At 36.5% G+C, this 18,452-nt stretch overlaps 1 protein-coding gene across 29 annotated transcripts in view; it reads right to left on the reverse strand.

Moving 5' to 3' along the window:
- Positions 1–18,452, reverse strand: part of PHTF2 (putative homeodomain transcription factor 2) — a 202,469-nt gene that overhangs the window by 122,906 nt on the left and 61,111 nt on the right. For 27 of the 29 annotated variants that reach the window (XR_009494148.1, XR_009494147.1, XR_009494146.1 and 24 more), the window contains one exon: positions 337–393. The exons of 1 other annotated variant lie outside the window; for it this stretch is intronic. Coding sequence is in view for 5 of the 28 variants with exons in the window: in XM_059885602.1 (XP_059741585.1) it covers positions 337–393 (57 nt within the window). In the remaining 23 variants the exon portion in view is untranslated. Of the gene's footprint in view, positions 1–8; positions 21–336; positions 394–18,452 lie in introns of all 29 variants that reach the window. One more of the 29 variants, NM_001191316.1, reaches the window with a different exon arrangement.

Consider the following 18,452-nt stretch of genomic DNA (forward strand, 5'->3'; position numbering starts at 1 on the left):
ACACTTACCAGTTTAATAAACTGTACAGAGCAATGACAGCATCAAAAGGGAGGAAAAGTAAACTAGAAGTATAAGGTGACAAGTGAAAGGGGAAAAAAGCTGACAAAAAATAATCATTAGAAATTAAATTAAAACAAAACAGAAAGATGCTAAAGATCCCAAAAAGAAAAATCAGAGGTGAAGACACATGAATATACCATCATAAAAGACTTTACTTTGTTATATAAAAGTGTGGACAGAATGAGTACTATTAATTTGTACCTTAAAAGGTCTGCAGAAAGATATTAAATTAACTATGGTTAATAATTTATAGAATATACAAAATAAACTCGTTACCTTGATTTCTCTTTGTTCAACAGATTTTTCCCATATTTGTTGATCATATGCTCCAATCTATAAAAATAAAATAAAAACAGTACTACATTAAATGATCATTATTGGAGCCCATCCAACAAGTACAACTCTGTTGAATTACAAGCAACAAGTTGTCCATTCAACACAGATTAGACCCAGCTCTGTCTCATACTTCTGTACCAGTGCTGTATGGCAGTGGTTCTCAAAGAAAGCTTGTAGGACCAGCAGTTTTAGCACCATCTCAAAACTTGATAGAAATGCCAACTGTCTTCACCTCAGAATTACTGAATCAGAAATACGGATTTCATACTCAACAATCTGTTTTTAAAATCCCTCTAGATGATTTTGATACACTACTAAAGTTTATAAGCCTAGGGCAATGACCCTAGGGAATCTTTTATTTTAAACTAACATAACTGGTAAAGCCCTGGTATATTCAAGAAAAAACTCCCAAGTGACACACTCTTTATGGAGTTATTTTTAAAGAAAAAATATCAATATTATACAGAAGTAAAAATTGATAAGCAGGTAGACCACAATTAGATTAAGGTTTAAGTTGAAAAATAAAGTCAGAAAAGCAACTGAAGACACAGAGAAAGCATCAAGAAGTAGAATTCCTTGTAGCTTGTGCCTATTACTCTTACATGCTGGAAAGTTCTCTGAATATACCTTTATTTGGGCAGGATGAACAAACCATTCTTACTGTTCCTAACCAAGTTCTTTTCTCTTGCCTCCTATTATCTCCAATTTCCACTCAATTTCCTATATTCAAGAGGACACTGAAATGGGTCAACAGCCTATAGTTTAATAAGAGTTTTCATTATGAGCATTAATTGAAAATTAGAATTCTGAGAAATTAAAATTACTTCAGATAATTACAATTTAGAGACTGGAGACAGTGACCAGAGACAGGCAAAGACATGAGTAAATTCAAGAAAGTATTTTCTGACTCACAAGATCTTTCTACCCACAAGTCCTCTTTTCTACCCATTCTTTTTAAAATCTCATTTCAAGAAACAACAAATTGATAAGCTGATAATATTTTAAAGATAGACATAAAGGAGGTTAAAAAAATATTAAATCATTTTTTAAAGGTGTGACTTTTACAAAGCCTTTTTAAAGATGTACATGCTTTTACACATTTTCTAGCAGAGAGAAAGAAATGCCCAGACATCCAGTCAGTACCTGGGGCTGTTCTGTAAGTACCCTTCATTTCTGTTATTCTCTCTTACATGTTAATCTTATTTATTCTAATTTCTCTGTTCCTTGAAATACTGTTCTTTTTCATCACTTTCCTGTGACTTGTTTCTTATTTTAAAAACCACTTTATGATATACTAATACCCTGCAAATTAAAGTCCTTTAACATGTAGACCAAGTCACACATACTTAACCGAAACTGCCATCAGTCTCTATAAAGCATGATTATTAGGTCCTAGGTAAGCAATAACCGAATGGCTAGTCCTAATGGTAGTGCTGAACTGAGATGACTAGCTTCCCCTTACTCTCTTAAATTCTGAATTCAATCAATCATCTTTCTTAAAATTATAAAGGTGAGTATCAGAATATAGATTCCATAGGAGTAATTCTGCTCTAACATGATAATTCAGAATGACTGGGCTAATTCAATCAACATTTGTCTTTTTTAAATATGTAACTATTTCAGTGCACTGCATCCTCTTCAGTGAAACAATAACCAAAACCAATAAATAGTAGGTTTTGTTGTTATTGTTTAGTAGCTAGTGAGTAAGTGCTGAAAGTCGTTCAGTAGTGTCTGACTCTTTGCAACCCCATGGATTGTATGCAGCCTGTCAGGCTCCTCTATCCATGGAGCTCTCCAGGCAAGAATACTGGAGTGGGTAGCCGTTCCCTTTTTCAGGGGATCTTCCCAACCCAAGGATCAAACCCAGGTCACCCACACTGCAGGCGGATTCTTTACCATCTGAGCCACCAGGGAAACCCTAGTAGCTAAGTCACATAAAACTCTTTTGTACTATATACCATGACCCACCAGGCTCCTCTGCCCATGGGATTTCCCAGACACAGGTACCAATATGTTTAATAATTATTCTGGCAGTATTTTGTTTACAGGTACAAAACAATGCACTAGGCTCTCTTTAAAAAGAACTGTGGTGGTTTTTGTTTTCTGTTTTTTAAAGTAATTAATTTATTGGCTGTGCCATGCAGCATAAGAGATCTTAGTTCCCTGACTAGGGATGGATGTTAGTTCCCTGCAATGGACGCATGGAGTCTGACCATGCTTAACTTGATCACGAGGGGATCCAAGTGTTTTTATTTCAAGATGACTCGAGAATATGGGCATGGGAATATATACCCCACGGTTCTAAAGTCAGGGAAAATAATGCATGTACAACAGACCAACTCAAAAAAGCATGCCAGTACAACCACAGTATGCTACTAAACAGCTTCATATTTTAAAGGCGTAGAAAGTCTAATAAACCTTGCAGAAGCAGTGGTTAAAAGTGGAAAAGTTTTTTGAAGGCTGAAATTCTTGCAAACAGCAGAATGGTGATGTAGAATATTGCTATAAAAATATAAAAAAGAAAATGATGGCTTGTTTTACTGGGTAATCAACTTTTCTTCAAAGATTTCATGGATGAGAGGAGGCACAACTTTTGCTATAACAGAACACCTTGTGGGATCTTTTTTGTTGTTTTAAACCAGGTTTAAGTGTCATTTTCAATTACAAGCATTTAAATTTCTCTAAAGTGGAAACATCAGTTCTCTTTTGTTTAGTTTTCATTTTGTTTTGAAAATAATACCAGAGCAGACCCTTTAGTTACATAAACAGACTGCCTCATTTATTGAAGAAAACTACGAGATAGGAGCCTTTAAAGCTAACCACAGGTGTTTCAGGAAATGCTCAGGGTTCTGCTTAGTAATATATAACGCCATTAACAAACTACCCTTACATATGAATTCAGGCTTAATTGTCTCTGAAAACTGCATCCTGGGATATGAGTATAGGACCTCAGAAGCATCATGAAACCAGGGTGGTGGCAGGGCACTAGAAGGGACAAGAAAGGAATTCAGAAGGGAAGACTCCTTTCTGACCTAAAGCCTCACTTTATTCCACCCTGAAATCTGGCAAGATAGAAGATTGGAACACATGCGGCTGGGGTCAAGCTTTTCCCTTGAAAGAAACATAATCTACGGTCAATCGTAACAGACCAAAAAGAGAAGTGAAACAAACTGAAGAGAAGAACGAACTTCTCAAGACTTAAGGTCATAGATCAAGAATAATTTGCAGAGCTGTGTACAAAAAAAAAAAAAAAAAAAAACTTGACAAGTTTTCCAAAGGTTACATGCTATTTCTAACTCATACATACTACACAGACTTGACTAAATCACCTAACCTTGATAGCTGTTTCTCTTGTGTATTTATTTCTTCTACAAAAAATTAAATGTCAAGGTCAAGTTCCAATACAGTTCTGTGAAAAATCAGGAAGACAATAACTACATTACATTTTAATACCATACAAAATATTAACAGAAGTTCAGTAGTAACACATGTCTAACAGAGACGGCATTTTAATCAGATAATATGTTAACTGAGAAATATGTAATATTTTGGCCACTTTCAAATTTTAGCTACCTCCTAACTGCCTAACTGCTCTCCCCTGACCTACAAGATGCCTCCACTGTTTGGGTGTTTAGAAAAGCACCTAACATTCAGTAGGAACAAAAGGATATATAGGCAAATAATGTTTTACTGGTGGACAAATACCTACATAATTAATGTATGAGTAGTTCCATGATTTTGACCATATTCTCCATGTGATGTTGTGCTTTAAGGAGGGAAAAACATTGCTTCTATTGTATTATAAGAGAGGACACAAATTCTGATTAACATTTGATGTGCAGCCAACAGTTTTATACATGTTAAGAAAGTAACATTCATTCTCTGGTGCCTGGCTACAAAAAGCAAATTTTATTAATGCTCTGATTATTACTCCCACAGATGCCCCGAACACCTTAAGCCTCTGCTGCTGCTGCTAAGTCACTTCAGTCGTGTCCGACTCTGTGCGACCCCATAGACGGCAGCCCACCAGGCTCCCCCATTCCTGGGATTCTCCAGGCAAGAACACTGGAGTGGGTTGCCATTTCCTTCTCCAATGCATGAAAGTGAAAAGTGAAAGTAAAGTCGCTCAGTCATGTCCGACTCTTGGCGACCATATGGACTGCAGCCCACCAGGCTCCTCCATCCATGGGATTTTCCAGGCAAGAGTACTGGAGTGGGGTGCCATCGCCTTCTCTGCCTTAAGACTCTAGTGTAATCTTATCCAACCAGAGCTAATCAGCAGTCAGCCTTTTTCACCAGGTCCCAGAAGACCAAACATTTTGCCCTCTATAGATGCATTCTGTATCTTCAACAAGAGGTCTTTTAATCTTATATGGATCATTTACAATACTCCCCATAATGACAGCAAGCATAATTCTAAATTTTCTCCTCACAGGCTTTAATTCCTACTCAGAACATAACACTCCTGGAAGCACTTTTAATCAATTATTTCAACTGCATCTAAGCCATATGATGCAAATGTTAAGATTGGTTTAAAAAAACAATTAAAAAATAAAGAAAATATTCGAGGGACCAGTGTCCTGAAAGTGGTTAAAAAAATAATTTTAAGGAAAAAAGGAGAAAAGAAATTGAGATATTATAATTTAGTAGTATCAAGCACACTAAAATTGAACTAACTGCTTTATGACATTCTGAAGACCTACTTATAAAAGGCAAATGGATGGAGCTAATTAACTACATTAAACATGTATATAAATATATAGAGAGAGCAGATATTTCAAAAAGATATATTAAAACCATTAATAGTATCTCTGGAAAGTACAGAAAAGAACAGCACTTTTACTTTCTGCTTTATATTCACTGATACTGTATCACTTTTTCTCCCTACAATGGATATGTGCTATTTTTATAAAGCAGGAGTCTAACACAGGTCTAGTGAACCACAAAGTAATTTGAATTGGTTATCTAAGAAACTAATACGTTTCTGTCAATGAATATTATCTTTGCAAGGAATCATCTACCTCTTCTTGTAATCATTCTAGTTTTTATTTTTCTATATACTGAGACAAAATAGGGAAGAGAAATAGAGGGGTGGGACAAGGAGAGGGAGAGGTGGGAGGGACAGTCAGGGATGGAGGGGAATGAGAGGAAAGAATTGGTAGGTAAAGAAAAAGACTGTCTTTGTCCAGGTGTCTGTCATTTGGCTCTGGCTTCTCCGGAAAAGAAATTATAATGAAAATGAAGGTATCGAGAATACAAATACTAAAAACTAGGTAATTAAATGGTGAAGTGGGAAATATGTACCAGTTATGATTCCAGAAAAGAAATACCTCTGAAAAACAATTTGAAAAGCTACTCTTGGGTGATCTGATTACTACTTAGGTCATCACATTCACAAGAACAGTGGATCAGATATCAGGAGGCTAAAGAGAAGGTGTTGTTTCAAAAATGTAGTTACCAACAGTTAATTACATGAAGTGCTTAAATAAAAGATTGAGAGTTCACAAATAAATATAAGCAGGGCAAATGGAGGCCCAGATTTGCACACATACTTTAAACACTCAGCTCTTTCATTAATGAATGGGCATTCCATAATACTATGTTAGAGCCTTAATTTTTCCTACTACTTTCATGCTCAGTTTCATTTTTTTGCAATCTCATTTCAGAAACTCTGGAAAGTAGGCTATTAATTCTCACAAACACCAAATTAGGTTTAAAAAGGTGGGACTTCTTGGTGGTCCAGTGGCTCTGCCTCTATGCTCCCAAAGCAAAGGGCCTGGGTTCAGGCCCTGGTCGAGGAACTGGATCCCAAATGCTACAACTAAAAGATTCCACATGCCACAATAAAAAAAATAATAATAATAATAAGTAAATATTTTAAAAGGTAACACAGAGCCCAATCCTCTCCAAGCTTGGCCTCATTCAACAAACATCAAAGGCCAATCACGTGCCAGGACAAATGAAGCCTGCCTTTGTCAGCAAGAGTGTCTGTTAAAGGCACAAGACGAGAGGCTAAAGAATCTCGAGATAACTGATTTCCAGTACAACTCACGATAATTAGTTTTTGAGTCTTTTTATAAAAATGAAAGTTATCAATCAGAATATATCCTTTGTTATATTTATAAGTTTTGGTTTCTTAATCCTATGTTCCTGCACTGACTTAGTTGATCAGCTCTTAATGTTTGCTGACAGGAGTTAGAACAGACCCTGGACTCTGCAAGAGAACTGGCTTTTCATCCTGCCTCCACCATGACTAGTCTTATGGTCCTTGGCAAGTTTCTCGACCTCTGAGATTCTTTAAAATGGGGGAAACGGAACATATTTCACAGAACTGGAATATAAAATGATTGTGTCTGGTATACTGTCAGTGCTCTGTGAAGGTTAGTTCTTTCCTTTCTTGGCAAATCTCAATCTCTCCAGGCCTCAAATACCTCATTTTTAAATTGATGAAGTTAATTATATTTAAATTAAATCAGGACAACTTTTTTAAAGTTTTAATTGGAGGACAACTGCTTTACAATGTTGTGTTGGTTTCTGCCATACAACAACGTAAGACAGCTGTAAGTATACACATATTCCCTCCCTCTGGAGCCTTCCTCCCACTCTCCCCCAACAACTCACCCCTCTAGGTTGTATGACAACATTTAGATTCACTAATGATAATTTGGATGACCAGAGATAGTTTTTTTTATGTACCAGTATGGGAAGAGAAAAGACTCAGTGCTACTATGGAAAAAAGTAGAAATAAAAGGATAGCTGGAAATGTCGAGGCAGAAGGTACTATGAAAAAAAGCAAATGACGGTGTAAAGTTAAGTATCCTTTCCTTAATAACCAAGAAAAAATTTTTCTAGAATTACATACAGTTTATTAGTGAAACCAGAATTGTCAACACCCAAAATCTCATTTACCCAGACAACTAAACTACATGGCTTCCACTCTCACAATGATCTGTCTACAAGGATGGTAAGAAACATGAGACGGAGGGGTGCAGTGAGCAAACCAACAGAAGTGAAGTTACTGAACCAAACAGTAGATCTCAGAATACTGATCACCAGTGAAAGAAAATTTACATCTATAATAAAAAAAATTATGTTGTCATGGTAGACATTCTGAAATCATATGGTACTTCTGTTCATATAACTAAAAAATCCTAAAGAAACAATTAGGATCATTTAAAATCATTAGGATTATTAGCTTCCAGATAAATCTCTCCCCAGAATTAGTGGAAACTAATTCTTTTGACCTTTTTAAACTTTAAAATTTAATTTTATAACCATTTTTAATTGAAGTATAGTTAATTTGCAATCTTGTGTTACTTTCAGGTAAACAAAAAAGTGATCCAGTTAGTATATAGTATGTATATACACACACACATATTCTTTTAAAAGTTCTTTTCCATTATATGTTATCACAAGATATTGAATATAATTCCCTGCGCTATACAGTAAGTCCTCGTTGTTTGTCTATTTTATGTAGAGTAGCATGTATATGGCAGCCCACTAGGCTCCTGTCCCTGGGATTCTCCAGGCAAGAACACTGGAGTGGGTTGCCATTTCCTTCTCCAATGCATGAAAGTGAAAAGTGAAAGTGAAGTCACTCAGTCGTGTCCGACTCTTAGCGACCCCATGGACTGCAGCCTACCAGGTTCCTCCGTCCATGGGATTTCCCAGGCAAGAGTACTGGAGTGGAGTGCCATTGCCTTCTCCTCCTAACCTGCTATGTATCTTCAATAGCAAATTCCCATTACGTCTCCAATTATATGCTCTCTTATCCTATTCTCTTGCTTTTTCACAATGTCTTATTTTAATCAACATATTGTCCAATGTTTCTGATTGTCCATTACATACATACAGACACACTCCTATAATTGTCAGTCACTCAGGTAACTTTAATGATGAGGATCAAATGAAGAAGTTAAATCATTTCATTACACAATATAAACTATGAGTGATGATAATGTCAGAAAAAAATGTGTGGCATAAAGACATGGCATGAGTCAGCAACTCCTTTGAATGTGTAACAACTACCAAATTACGAACTTTTTAACTCTTCTGAATCAGTTTTAGAACTCTAAAATCATATGAGACGCCAAGTCATAGTGTTAAAGTGTCAGCAGCTCAGTCATGTCTGACTCTTTGAGACCCCACAGACTGGAGCCTGCCAGCTCCTCTGTACATGGGATTCTCCAGGCAAGAATAATGGAGTGAGTATCCCTTTTCCTTCACCGGGGGATCTTCCCAACCCACGGACTGAACCCGGGTCTCCCACACTGCAGGCAGATTCTTTACTGTCTGAGCCACGAGGGAAGCCCAAGCCAAATCATGGAAGCCTTTTAACCCAATAATTAAAATACTGCCCTATAATTCTATTTTTGGGGGCAAGAGAAGAACCTAAAATGGGTAAGCATTCAAAGTTAGGATAGGATTTCTCCCACTCTCTGAAAGTAGAGCATTCCTATGAAACTGTTTATAGGCCAAAATGGCTTAAAATGAAAAATGAAGACTCAATTATCTTAGGACACATCTTGCTAATAGAGGCACAAAATAAATCGAGATAAAGCACAGATGCTCACAGGCACAGTTCAAAGCAGTGGCAGCTGGGATGCTTCACGTTGTTCCTGGGGAAGGAGTTTGGCGGTGCATTCTTGCTGCTTGGGGTGTGTGCGGCCCCTTGAACAGCTCACTCACTGCAAAACAAACGCTGGATGCTATTTTCACTTTTCTCCTTTTTTCATAAAAGTGAAAATACTCTGGATTTTTTGGGGAGGGTGGATAGCAACAAACCCAATGTAGGCCTTTTATAAAAGCAAGTGGTGTACACCACACTTTCAACAAGTTGGGGATACCTGTATCCTAATTGGGGAAAGAAGTTTAAATCATAGAATAAATAGGAATAATCATAAGCAAAGAGGTTTCCTGGCAATCTCTGCTTCAACTGTCATTTATTTCTTTTGCTATCAATTACTACCAGAATCATATTATACCAAAAGTCTTACTACAGAAAGCAAAGCTGCTTAAGTAGAAGGCAAAGTAAAAAATAAAACTTCCTTTTTTTTAAAAAGTCTTTTTAGATGGAGAATAGAACTTTAAAGGAAGAAAACAGATTTATGAAATTTAACCCACTTTAAATTATAACATATCTACCCGGCCTCTGGCATTTGGATTAAAACATCAAAGTTTGAAAACACATCCTCATCTACAGATATTAAAATCTGGCTAATTAGCAAAGATTCCAGTCATTATTAATAATAACAGCTAAGGCCATTTCACATCTTCCCACAGATTCTGCTACGTTATACATCATCTAAAACTACTCCCTTACCTGGATTAACCCTAAGAATAGTGTATTACAGGCCACATACATATTATCAAATCATGAATCATGACCAAGTTTCTATTGCCTAAGAAAAGCCAGTTAATGATATAGTAAAAACACTGATTCAAGTTTAGAAAAAAAGTCTTGAAGGGTATTCTTTAATTCAATAAAGAGAGATGATCGTGGTAGAATGTGCTTCTAAGACATTATAAATCCAAAGAAAAAATACTCAGAGTTCATTATAATTCACATGAAGTAATGAAGGCAGGACTTCAGAATGAAGTAAGGACTATCATCTTACACATCACTGAGAGTTGGTCTGAAAATGAGCAGTATTTGTGAGACAAAAGGTATAACACGAAACTTACTGGATATGGGGGCATGGGAAAGAGGTAACATGACAATTTCTGGCTTAAGTATCTTGAACTGTATAGGTATCACTAACCACGGCATGGAATTAAAAAAAAAAAAAAAAAAACCCACAGGTTTGAGAAAAGCTGTTGGAGCTCTAGGACAGCTAGGAATTATGTCTGAGATCAGAGAGTTGAAAAGGTAAAAAAAAAAAAAATTGGAACTCAGAAGCTTAAACTAGGTGTTTTGACATTATGTGGTCAATTTGATAATCCAGAGGAATAGAATAACTTAGTGAGATCAAGAACAAAATATTTTTTTTTTTTAAGAACAAAATATTAAGAAGGGTAAATATTCAACTGGAGAGGAGAAGTATCAAAGTAAAGTTATTAAGAAGGACAAATATTCAACTGGAGGGAAGAATTATAGAAATCAAGTAAGGAGACTTAGAAAAATTAGGTAGGAAGAGATTGTATAATATATTTATATATGATAATTAAAGCATTATATTTATATATATAAAGGGAGTATAATATACATATTAATATACTATAATAAATGGCAACCAGGAGTTTTAAGAAAGAAGGTAAAGACAGCTAAAAATATTGAAACATTTTGAAGTTATTAGATAAACATATTCACGTCAAATAATCTTGATCACATTTAAACAGAGGCCAAGTCATTAGCTGAAATATGGAAGCTGGCAGTTTAGGAAATGAGGAACGATGAAGGTAAGAAATAACCAGTCGGGGAGACAATACAGAATCAACCAGAATGAGTTAAATTAGGGACACCAGGAAGAGCAAATGCAGATGAGTTGGTATTAGAAACAGTCAGCTGGGAATCAGCTGAGTTACATGTTTGTATTTTCTCTTTCACCACCAAATCTCAGGATCAGGAGAGAAGAATTAAATATACAAACAAACACACACCCTGCCACCAAATATCTACAACATACTAGGCATAATGCTATGCTGTTGGCAAGGCCCTTCGTTAAGTCTTCAAACTGCATAACCTCCTTTCTCTTTCTTCTGCTTCTCCCAAACAATTCAGGAGTACAGCCATTAGATGGGTCAGAGTTCCCGGGGCCGGGGGCGGGGTGGCACATGCAAAGCAGGGTGTCAGAGACTCTGACACACAGGGGTAACCATGGTGGGTTATCAACCAAAGAGGGGTATAGAAGGGGACCTTGTGGGAAGGGTAAGGAGAGGACCACATGTGAGAGTGACCCAGCCTTGCAGGGTAAAGAGATCAACTACTTGGAGAATATGCTGATGTGGGGTATCAGAGCCCAAGAAACATAAAGAAGGTCTAGAATAAAGAGCTTGAACGGGATTAAGAGGGTATCCATACACAATATGGTATGACTAGAGACTGGTTACATTTATAAGGACTAATATCTCAAAAGCTTGAAAATGTTCCTCTGTTGACTCAAAAATCTCTATAAAGCTATTAAAGTAAAAGAGATAATTAGTTCAATAACATGAACGCTATATATAAGTAGAGGCGTTTCATTAATAAATTATGGCATATTTAGTCAAGAGCCTATTATACTCTTTAAAATTATGCTTTAAAAGGATATTTAGTGATGTGAAACAGTAATATTTTTGCATGAAAACAGGATATAAAAACTAAATACAATATAATCCTAATTTTGTTGTGGTAAATTCACAATGTTAATAGTAGGGTAATTGTGTGACCTTATTATACTTACCTGCCTTTTCCACTTTTTGTAATGGAGACATATATTACTTTTAAACTATGACTAAAACATTAAAAAATCAAGAGGAAATAGAAGCTCATATTATCTGAATAGCATCAAGTATTGGGTTCCCCGTGTTCTGACAGTAAAGAATCCGTCTGCAATGAGGGAGACCTGGGTTCAATCCCTGGGTTGGGAAGATCCCCTGGAGGAGGGCATGGCAATACACTCCAATATTCTTGCCTGGAGAATCCCCATGGACAGAGGAGCCTGGCAGGCTACAGTCCATGGGGTTGCAAAGAGTCAGACACGACTCAGTGACACAACACAGCATCGAATATTTAGGTACTGGGCTGCTGCTGCTACTGCTAAGTCACTTCAGTCGTGTCCGACTCTGTGCGACCCCATAGACGGCAGCCCACCAGGCTCCCCCATCCTTGGGATTCTCCACGCAAAACACTGGAGTGTGTTGCCATTTCCTTCTCCAATGCATGAAAGTGAAAAGTGAAAGTGAAGTTGCTCAGTCGTGTCCGACTCTTTGCGACCTCATGGACTGCAGCCCACCAGGCTCCTCCATCCATGGGATTTTCCAGGCAAGAGTACTGGAGTGGGGTGCCATTGCCTTCTCCGTAGGTACTGGGCTAGATGGTTTTGAATACATTTTCTCATGGGAAAGTACTGTCAAGAAAAGTAACTGCCATTTTAAAAAATCAATTTAAGTCTCATTATGAAAATAAATAAGGCTTTTTCTATGAGTTATATAACAGAAATTTTCAGCTGAGAAGTTATGCCGTAATAACAAAACTGTCAGAAATTCTAGTACTGTGAAAGGGCAGATAGATATCCACATCCTAGAATAACAAGGGAAAAAAGGAGTTAAAGAGGCAAAATGCTAAAATACTCAAAAGCCCAAGAAAACAACATTTCACAGAGGACTCCTGTGGTAGAAGTGTAACTTAAATTGCATTAGGTGGTGATGGAAGGAATTAACTGGTTCACACAGGAAAGGGAGGGAACAGAAGGAAGGGAGCCTGGCAAACAGCTCCATGGTAGAACTGGGAGAACTCCAAGTTCTGGAAGAAGCCAAGGAGAAAAGGCCATCATCAGTTCTTTGGCCTCTGGAGCCACCAGTGGGGGCTGGACATACAGGAGAAAGCAGCAGCCGTGGACTGTCTCTTCTGAATCCTCTCCTGGTGTCCCCTTGGATCCTCAAGAGAGTAAAAGTCTACCCTCAGAGCAAATGAGAGCTAGTGATGTAGTGTTGTATCAGGAACCCTAACGAGATTAAAAGTTCACCCTCAGAGCTGAGAGCTAGTGATACAGTGTGGTATCAGGGATCCTCAAGAGATTAAAAATCTACCCTCAGAACTAACGAGATCTAGTGACGCAGTGTAATATCAGGGGTCCTCAACAGCCCCTGAATGCCAAGTTTCCAACTGTAATATGGAGTTGTAATCTGTAACTTAAAGCTTAAAAAGTATATAGTTGATTTAATGCCTTTAATACTTAAGTAAAATCATTCAATCACTAAAAATAAAGGACTGAAGTCCTACTACACTCTGAGGAGGACTTGAAAGGACCTGGTCTGTGTAATTTGATCCTGCACAGGCCCCTCCTCCAGTGATTTCAGGGGAGACAGCTGACTCAAACTGAACCAATCAGATTCTCCCTACATTTCAATGTCAGGTAAACAGGAGAAACAGAAGAATGGCAAACAGAGGGAAATAAAATTAATACCACAGAGCCCTACAGAGAAGTTTCTAGAAATTCTGCTGCTACGGGGCCTAACATAGTCCTGGTTTGTCTTTCCATCCCAGCTCTTGGCTGTCCGCTGTTGGCACAGTTTATATGTGTAGTGAAAGTAGAAGCAGAACACAGTGGTGTATTTTCCGGGTCCAACTTTAATGAGAACGTTGCTGTTAATGCAAACCAACACCGCTCTGCATAATTTACGAAGACTGTTTATTTTCCAATGTGCTAGTACATGGCAGTGTATTCTCAGTGGATTTATTAATCAAGACACTATCCAATTAAAAACTTTCTCCAAGAAGTCATCTTGGCAAAGATAATTTTACTTCTACGTTTTCACTTAACCTAACTTTGCACAGTAAATTGTGAAAAGACCCTGCTAGTGAGAAAAAAGGGAGCATTGGTTGTTATTATTAATCATAGGAAAATAATTCAAATATGCCTTACTTAATCAATCAGAGGGTCAAAAACACATTACCAAGGGTAAATACTAAAGTTCTGTTTAACATATCTATAACATCAATTCCCAGGTGTTAAAGTTTTTACAACCAAGTCTATAAAATTTGACATCATGCAATTAATACTCAAAACTTTCAGTAAATGTTATTTCAACAATGAGAATGGAAATTATTAATAGTTTAAATAAATTATTAAACTATTTTAAAAAGCTTTTAAAAATCTATTCATTACTTAAAATAAAGTTTTAAAAATTAAGGGTTCACTTCTTTAGTTTCTAAATCATCCAAACACAGCAAAAGACCAAATATAAACTTTACTTTGTCTTCATTTTACCATTTCCACTGCTGCACATAGTTTATATATCAAGCTTAAGAAAGAAAACCTCCCCCCAAAAAACAAACTTCATCTCACCAAGTCCATGACAAGATATTCACCAACAACACAGATTATAATTCTCCTAGCCAAACATGCATTTATAAAAATTAACATTTCAATAACAAGTTGACCCAAACCAAGCTAGTCAGAATATGTACAAGACTTCCAATAGACTAAATACATTTAAGCTAAAATAACAGTTATATGAATAAACATAACTGCTGTTCTAGTTGCTGAGCACTTGTTGTTTTGTCATAGATTACAGTCCTGGCAGGAAACAAGACACACACCACTCACAACCACCTGAGAGCCCATAGCCAAGAAAATGGAAAATGAAAGAAGAAACAGGCCAGATTTGGATACAAAGTTGGGAGTTGAACAGCTATCAGTTAAGGAGTGCAGATTATGAAGCCTACTACAACTTGGTTCAAATTTTGGCTTATCATGCCTTCTTTATGTGACTTTGAAGAAACCAATAGACTTCTCTGAATCTTAAGTTTCTTCAGCTATAAATTCTGGATAATGGCAGTAATGTCTATTTCACAAAATTGCTGTGATAATTAAATGCAAGTACAGTACTTAGGACAGTATTGTAGCACATAGTAAGTACTCAATAAATGCTACCTGTTATTATTATTCAATGAGTTCAACAATCATGACATAGGAAGCCCTGGGCCAACTACTTTACTTATACAGTATTATATAATCCTCATATTTTAAAGAAAATTGGACATAGGAAATTCAATAATTTGTCCAAAGTCACAACATAGCAAATGACGGAACCAGATTCAAACATAGGCTCTATTTTTTGTGTTTTTTTGTTTGTTTATTCCTGGTTGACTTTCAAGTTATTAAGACAGGGTATCTGTATGTGCTACAAATTCAAATTGTGTCAAAATGAGAGAGAATGTTTATTTTAAAACCTCTCAGACACTGTGCTAGAACTTTCTCAAAACACATTCAGACTTATGGTTACCAGTGGGAATGGGGGCTGGAAGAGGGATGAATTGGGGCTTTGGGGTTAGTATGTGCAAACTATTACACATAATAGATGAACAACAAGGTCCTACTATAAATCACAAGGAATCATTCAATAATCTGGTATAAACTATAATGAAAAAGAATGTAAAATAGAATGTATGTATGTGTATAACTGAGTCACTTAGCTGTACAGCAAAAATTAACACAACACAGTAAATCAACTATACTTCAATAAAAAAAATAAAATTAAAAAAAGTCAACCTTTTCACTCCATTTTGAAGATGAGGAACTTGAGTCTCAAAAAGTTTGAAACAACTTGCTCGTGGTCAGAGAGCTTATAGGATACAGAATTTGGATCTCATCTACAAACACTGATACCCACAGGCTGACTTTCCACTACACAGTGCTATCTTCCTAAGATAAATCTTCATTTTCTTTTCTCAAAATAACAGCAATCTGTGGAAACTGCTATCTCTTAGTAGCTGAAACCACTTCAAATTACTTGTTTAGGTAAGAATTAGGTAACCATACCAACTACTTCAGATATATCAATTCTTTGATTTGCCAAGACTTGTTTTTAATCAATTACATTCCCAAGAATAACTATCACTTTTCCTTTGCATTCATGATTGGAGTATTATTACTTACTTTGCATATAAGAGGATTAACACCAACCAGGAAGAGAAAAGATTCCACACCAAAGCACTTCATGTACATTGAGGAGACAAATTAACTATTTATTAAAACATAAATGCATATACTTTCCTCTAAACTGTATTGTTTAATTACTTTAGACGAGTTTTTTAATAAAAGTTTTTTTTTTCTTTTTAATCAAAAGTAAATTCCCTGAACAGGGTTTCATTGGTCTAGTACTGAATAAAACCAAAAAAGCACATGAATAGGATAATTCTATGGATGGTTTACTGCATCAGACTGTAGATTACAATTATAATACCAAACTAATAAAAGGAACAACAATACAAATTAAGTCCCCAAGAGATAGCACTTCATATCCACCAGAATGTCTGTAATTAAAAAGACATCAGGCAACTTCCCTGGTGGTCCAGAGGTTAAGACTCTGCACTTCCACTGCAGGGAGCACAGGACAGATCCCAGGTGGGAAACTAAGATGCCGCAGGCAGCATGGCCAAAAAAAAAAGAAAAGGCAATAATGCTGGCAGATGCTGGCAAGGATGGGGAGAAACTAAAATCCTCATACAAAGCTTGTGGGAATGTAAAATGAAGAAGCCACTTTGAAAACAGTTTGACAGTTTTGACCTGGTAATTCCACTCCTAGTTATTATTCTAAGAAAAATGAAAACGTATGTCCATATGAAGATGCGTATGTGAATGTTTATACCTGCACCATTCATAACAGTCAAAAAGTGTAAACAACCCAGATGTTCACCAATGGTGAATAAACAAAACATGGCACAGCTATACAATAGTATTCTCAGTTCAGTTCAGTTCAGTTCAGTTGCTCAGTCGTGTCTGACTCTCTGCGACCCCATGAACTTCAGCACACCAGGCCTCCCTGTCCATCACCAACTCCCGGAGTTCACTCAAACTCATGTCCATCGAGTCGGTGATGCTATCTAACCATCTCATCCTCTGTCGTGCCCTTTTCCTCCTGCCCCTAATCCCTCCCAGCATCAGAGTATTTTCTAGTGAGTCAACTCTTCACATGAGGTGGCCAAAGTACTGGAGTTTCAGCTTTAGCATCATTCCTTCCAAAGAAATCCCAGGGCTGATCTCCTTCAGAATGGACTGGTTGGATCTCCTTGCAGTCCAAGGGACTCTCAAGAGTCTTCTCCAACATCACAGTTCAAAAGCATCAATGGTATTATACTCAGCAATAAAAAGGAATGGAGTACTCACATATGCTAGAACAGGAGTGAAACTCATAAATAGCACGTTAAGAAAAGAAGTCAGATACAAAAGACCACTCTTCCATCATTCTGTTTACATGAAATGTACAGAAAAGACAAATCTATGATACAAAAAGTAGATCAGTGGTTGTGTGCCAGTGGGGGTGGAAATGAGGAGTGACTACAAATGTTGTTGTTCAGTCACTAAGTCCTGCCTCACTCTTTCCAACTCCATGGACAGCAGCATGTCAGTCTTCCCTGTCTACAAATAAGCAATACATTTTTGGGGTTAATGATCAAAATGTTCTGAAATTAGATTGCAGTGATGGCTGTACACTTAAAACAAATGAGTTTTATTGCATTGAAGCCCCATGTCAATAAAAGCTGTTTTGTAAAAAGGAATAGCTATGTTTCTGCAAAATTTCTTTAACTAAAATAACATAACAACATTTAAAGGGAAAAGACATATAAATAGATATAGATATATAGGTAGATATGTCTATAATTAAAAAGACATCGGGCAACTTCCCTGGTAGTCTAGGGATTAAGATTCTGCACTTCCATTGCAGGGAATTTTAGGACTGCTCTGTAAATATGTATAAGAAACTTGTCTGCAATTATTAAATACGTAATTTTTGCTTGGATAATCAGATAATTGCTATGAAAGTAAATAATAATGAGTTTTTGTTTTCCTTAAGCAGGGCTTTAGAGACAGAAGATCTGGACAAGCCAAGTTCTGCCATTTACTCAGTGAGTAGAGCACTCAGTGAGTAGAGCAAAAATGAAAAAACCTCTGAACTTGCTTCTTCAGTGACATTTTTGAAATTGGACAGTGCAGCACTTAATATATATCAGGCATTTAAGTTTTATTTTAATGCCAACTATGTCTAGCATTACACAAAAATATCATATACAACTGGAGAAAATCTGCTGTAATTGGATTTCATCAAAATGCCCTCTCTAGAATTTTTGGATCAACACTGAGTTATTTACTCCATGACATAGTATTTTAAACATAATAGAAAGCTGAGTTAGTTTCTGATTTTGACATCTATGGCACTATGGTATGAACTTGTAAATAGGGATGACAAGTTAAACATTCATATTAACAGCAATTTAAGCTATGAAGAAATTCAATGGTCATATTTAACTTAGACAATAAGCAATTCTTAAACTGAAGTATTTATAGGAAAATCTAGCTTTTGCAGCTTTCAATTTTTGATTTGTTCAACCTATCAAAAATATATCAGAATAT

This window comes from Bos taurus, chromosome 4, assembly GCF_002263795.3.
Source record: "Bos taurus isolate L1 Dominette 01449 registration number 42190680 breed Hereford chromosome 4, ARS-UCD2.0, whole genome shotgun sequence".
In the NCBI taxonomy this organism is placed as follows: Eukaryota; Metazoa; Chordata; class Mammalia; order Artiodactyla; family Bovidae; genus Bos; species Bos taurus.